This window comes from Haliaeetus leucocephalus, unplaced genomic scaffold, assembly GCF_000737465.1.
Source record: "Haliaeetus leucocephalus isolate CR32 unplaced genomic scaffold, Haliaeetus_leucocephalus-4.0 Scaffold364, whole genome shotgun sequence".
Lineage (NCBI taxonomy): Eukaryota > Metazoa > Chordata > Aves > Accipitriformes > Accipitridae > Haliaeetus > Haliaeetus leucocephalus.
Genome location: NW_010972800.1, coordinates 24,230 through 29,022, shown reverse-complemented (window position 1 = coordinate 29,022; position 4,793 = coordinate 24,230). Strand labels below are relative to the sequence as shown.

The 4,793-nt window shown below is 65.6% G+C and overlaps 1 protein-coding gene across 1 annotated transcript in view; it reads left to right on the top strand.

The window, feature by feature from the left end:
- RBM14 (RNA binding motif protein 14) overlaps positions 1-1,613 on the top strand; it is a 5,697-nt gene extending 4,084 nt beyond the window's left edge. Inside the window, exons 3-4 of the mRNA XM_010573127.1 lie at positions 4-393; positions 895-1,613. Of these exons, the coding sequence (XP_010571429.1) occupies positions 4-393; positions 895-1,102 (598 nt within the window). The 3' untranslated portion in view covers positions 1,103-1,613. The remainder of the gene's footprint in view (positions 1-3; positions 394-894) is intronic.
- The last annotated feature ends 3,180 nt before the right edge of the window (positions 1,614-4,793 follow it).

Below are 4,793 nucleotides of genomic sequence, written 5' to 3'. Positions count from 1 at the left end.
CAGCCAGTCCGCCGCCGCCGCGCTCTCCGCCACCTACGGCGCCCAGGCGGCCTCCTCGCTGGCCGCCTCCTACGGCAGCCAGGCCGCCGCCGCCTCCTACAAGGCGCAGGCCTCCGCCCCGCTGACGGCCGCCTACCGGGCCCAGGCCTCCGGCTCGATGGCGGCGTCCTACCCGGCGCAGCAGGCCTCCTCCGCGTCGCTGGCGGCTGCCTACCGAGCCCAGCCGGGCAGCGCCTACGACGGGCCAAGCCAGCTGGGGCAGCAGGCGGCTTCCTACCTGGGCCTCTCGCAGGCCGCTGCCGTCGCACCGCCCTACGAGCGCACCCGCCTCTCCCCGCCTCGCAGCGCCGCCTACGACGACCCGTACAAAAAATCATCCGCTCTGGCAAAAAGGTACGGCGCTGGGCCGGGGACGGACGGCCGCGCGACTCGCTCCACGCCGCCCCGGTGGATGCCGGCGCCTGGCTCGGGGCTTACTCTTGGTTCCAGCGCGGCTCGCTAATGCCGGGCGTGCAGAAGGGCAGGCGCCACGTGCCGGCCCGTGGGCGCGGTGGCTCTGCTCTCACGGCGCAGACCCCCGCGTAACTCCCTCCCCCGGCTTCCTGGGGGGGCACGCGCTGCGGGATGGGGATGGGGGCTTCGTCCGGGGTGGGGGGAGCCGGTGACACGCGCTCGCTGGCGGCCGGGCCTCCCTTGGTGCCCAGCGCCTGACCCGCGGGTGTACTGGGCGCCGCTTCTCCGTCCCGAGGTGCCGGCTTTGCCTGCAGCGCTGCCTGCCCAAAGCCCGGCGGTGTTGTGCCGCCGCGGCGCGTCCCCGGGCAGGATGCGGTCGCCGCCAGCGGCGGATTCAGGCAGCCTCCCCCTCATTCACCACCTGTCTCTTCTCTCGACCAGGTACGGTTCCGAGCGCCGTCTGTCTGACCTCTCAGATTACCGCCGCTTAGCAGACTCGCCGCTCGCGTACCGCCGGTCGCCGACAAAGTCCCCGATGGATTACCGCCGCCTTCCAGAAGCGCATGCCGATTACGCCCGTTACTCGGGCGGCTACGGCGATTACCTGCCCGCCACCCGCGTCCACTCGGGCTACCAGCGCCGCCTCTGAGCCGGGCGGCACCGGGACAGGGTGGGGGGTTAAGGCCGCTTGCGTCGCCGTGGGCTCGTACTCGGTGCTCCGCCTCACCGCCCGCCGCCGCACCCGGCGCAGTCTGCCGCCTCCGGCCGTTGTCCCCGGGGCAGGGACGGTTATTTTTTAGCTGCTTTTTCTTTGTTCTTTCTCTTTTTTTGAGTTTTTTAGAAGGATCTGCGGTTACGGTTGGAAAGTGTGCTGCGCTCCCACGGGGGGAGCAGGCAACGAGCGCGCGGGTCACCAAACTCTGCCTCTGGCTCCTGCCGTAGCATCGGAACTGTCTCTCGCTCGCGGCACGCGTGGCCATCAGCACCACTGGTGCTTGGTAGCGGTTTATAACCTGAGCGATTGCTGCCACCGAGCGGAGCCCGCGCTCTTTTATACCACGAGTTCCCCTTTTTGGGTTTATTTCCCCTTTTCCAGCATCAGTCCGCGGCGCAGCGCTGGGCTCAACGCAGCAGCGAGGTTTTGTACGACTAAATAAATGCTGGGCTCTTCACCGTTTCCCAACCGTCTCTCGTCTGGTTCTTTCCCAGCCTGGTGCTTCGGGGAACCAGCCGTGCCATCAGTGCCACCGCCGTTCTGGCGAGGGGCCGATACCGCTGGCACGGTGACATGGCCAGACCCATGGAGATCCCTGCTCCTGCCCTTGGCTATGGCGGCCAATTCACTGACTGCCTCAGAAAACACTATTTTTGTGTGGTTGGGTCACCTGGCGCTGGTCCCAGCTGCAGCCCCAGCACCTGTAAGTGCTGGAGCCACTTTTCCGCTGTAGAGGAGGCAGACTCGGAGCACGAGCAGCATTTCACTGGTAGCAGGAAGCGCCGGAGCATTCCCCATGGCACTGCTGGACTCAGGCAGCAGCAGCCCGACTGTACGCTGTGGTAAACGCACACCATCACTGGTGCCCCAGCCCCTAACCTGTGCTTGGTGCCTTTTTTTGGGTGGGAGTGGCTGATTTTGAGAGGAGAAGCCACATGTGCACAAGAGCGAGGTCGGTGTTTGCTCCCGCCCTGGTTTGGCCGTGGCGGCCAGTCGTGTGTGTATCGCTCAGCGCTGCTGGCACCGTGTGGCAGAGCCAGCTGCCGGCTCGCCCTGGCTGGTCATGCCGCCGCAATGGCCATTAAAGTCTCTGAAAGCGTTTTCTGTCGCATCATCTCTCCCCCGAGCCAGTGATGGGTCACGGTGTACTCCTGGTTGGTTAACACAGGTTGTGCCATGGGGGGAGGACAGCTGCCTGCTGCTGCACCTTATTGCCTGGCTGGGGCTCGTTAACCACTGTGGTAATTAGCTGGGCAGAAGGGTCTAACGCTTCTCCCCCTCGTTTTCCAGGGCAGCCACCGGGGGACACGCACCCTCAGGTCCCCGGACTGTCCCTGAGCCCACCCCGGTGACGGAGGAGCCTGCGGGTGATCACACAGAGGCAATTAGCGGCTGATGAGATGGAGGCAATTAGTGGAGGCAGAATCGCCCTGGAAACGCAGCAGCTGACGGCAGGCAACGAGCTCGGGGCTCCCACTGCAAAACCCCAGGGCCTGGAGAACAGCCAAAGGGCTGGGACGTCGACGAAGGCACGGTCCCGGGCCTAATGTCATTACTTAATGAGCACCGAGAGGCAGGGGGAGCAGCACAGGCTGTTTGGGGACTAACGAGCCAGCCCTGGGCAAGTTAATTAGCAGGTAGTTTCAGAGGTGCTGCCCCTGAGGGAGAGGAGGAAGAGGAAGGACCCCAGTGGGGTGCAGGGAAGGTGGGGGTGCACAGGGGCACCAGGATGAGAGCTGGGGGCGGGGGGGGGGGGGTCATAAAAGCAAGGCCCCGTTTGTTAGCTAGGGCAGCACAGGGCCCTGGGGTCCCCTTTCAGGTGGCTGCCCCCCCCCCCAGCTCATCTGCCCCTTCATTGGCAGCACAGACCCCCGTGGGGAGCCGGTCAGCAGGCAGGGCTGCAGGCAGCACTGGTAAGTCCAGGAGGTTACGAGCTGGGCTGGGTGCGGGGGGGAGTTGAGTCCAGAGAAATAACCGGTGCCGGAGCCAGCGGGGTTTGTTAAAAATTTGAGTTTTATTTTACCGGAGAGTGGGGTTGGGGGACGCTAAACGCCACGGGGGGCGCGGGGTGAGCTCCAAACACAAGGTCGGCCCTCCCACGCCAGCGCGGTGCAGGGGGAGCGCGGCGTGGCGGCCTTGAGTCAGCTACGTCATTTCGTATTAAAAAGCTACGAGTGGATTTATTCATCCTCTTCAAAATAAAGAAAAAAAAAGAAAAGAAATAATAATAAAGGAAGCTCCAGCGAGGGAGCGAGCCGCTCCACGCTGGCCGGGGGCAGGAAAAGCAAAGCAAAGCAAAGCTGGCGCTGCGGCTACAGCTGCAGTTACGGCTACGGCTACTCTCGCTCACGACCTGAGCCTAGACCAGCTAGGGGAGGGGTGGGGGCCCCCAAACTACCTGAAAAGCAAATCCTGGCAACTGAGAATGGAAAGCTGGGGGAGGGGGGGGGGGGTCAAGCTATTCTGACCAAGGCTGGGAAGAAGCTGAGCGTCCGTTAGGAACAGACTCGTTAGCTGAACCCGGCTGCACTTTGAAGCCCGGCGCAGCATGAGACGCGCGGTGCCGATTCGGTGTGCGACGGGAACCCGACGTCCAGCCGCAAATATCTTACCTGAAAGAGAAAAGCAGAGTTGGCGCAAAGCGCCTGGTGCAGGTGCCAGTCCCCGTGCCGGCCGGGACCGTGCCGGGGACCGCACAGAGCCCCGGCTGGCACCCGGAGGAGCTGCCGGCTTCCTGAGAGCAACCAGAATCCTGACGCAGCGGCAGTGGGGGGCTCTGTGGCTGCTCCGGGCTGGAGGGATGCCAGGAGCCCCCACGGCTCCAGCTCACCTGCAGCGGTGTGCCAGGGGAAGCAGCCATCCCACGCCGGGGTGGCAGCCTGGCTGCCGGCGGCTTTTACCAGGCAGAGCCTGGGAGCCATCCCCAGACAGGGGCGACTCCCAGGGGATGCGCGTGGCAGCCATGGCACACGGGGCTGGGGGCTCTGCGGGAACCCCCCCACCCCACAGTGACTGTGCCGGGACGGCACCTGGGCACAAGGGCTCGGCCCCGACTACGGGGGGGGGACATGCTAATTAAAGGCAGCGGGAGCCCCGAGGGCGAGCCACTCGCAGGCAGCAGCACCAATTGCCACAGCAAGTCCTCGCCGTCCACCCTGCGCCGGGCAGAGCTGCCAGAGCCGGCGCCTGGGCTTTAACGCCCGGCAAGACCCTGTCTGTTTCACCGCGACCCTTCATCCCGGCTCGCATCGAGACGCAGACGCTCGACTGGCACAACCAGGGGCTGGGGGATGCACACCCCGTTATCTCCAGCAGCCGGGGAACCCCCCCTGCGGTGCCCAGAGGCACCGCCGGTTGCAAGGCGCCATGCACCAGACCTGCCAACACGCTCACCTCCGGCTCAAAAGGCAGAGTACCGCGCCCGGTCCGCGTACGGGTCCCGCCCGAACCGCTGCATGTCGTAGAGGGAGGCCCGGGCCACCGAGGAGACCGGCGACAGCTGCCCACGCTCGTACGTGTACGCCTCTCCGACGGTGGTGGCCGCGGCGGCCGTGCGGCGCAGGGGGCTTCTATCCCGGGTGTAATAGGTGGAGGAGGCGGCCGCCGCGGCGGCGGTGGCGGCGGC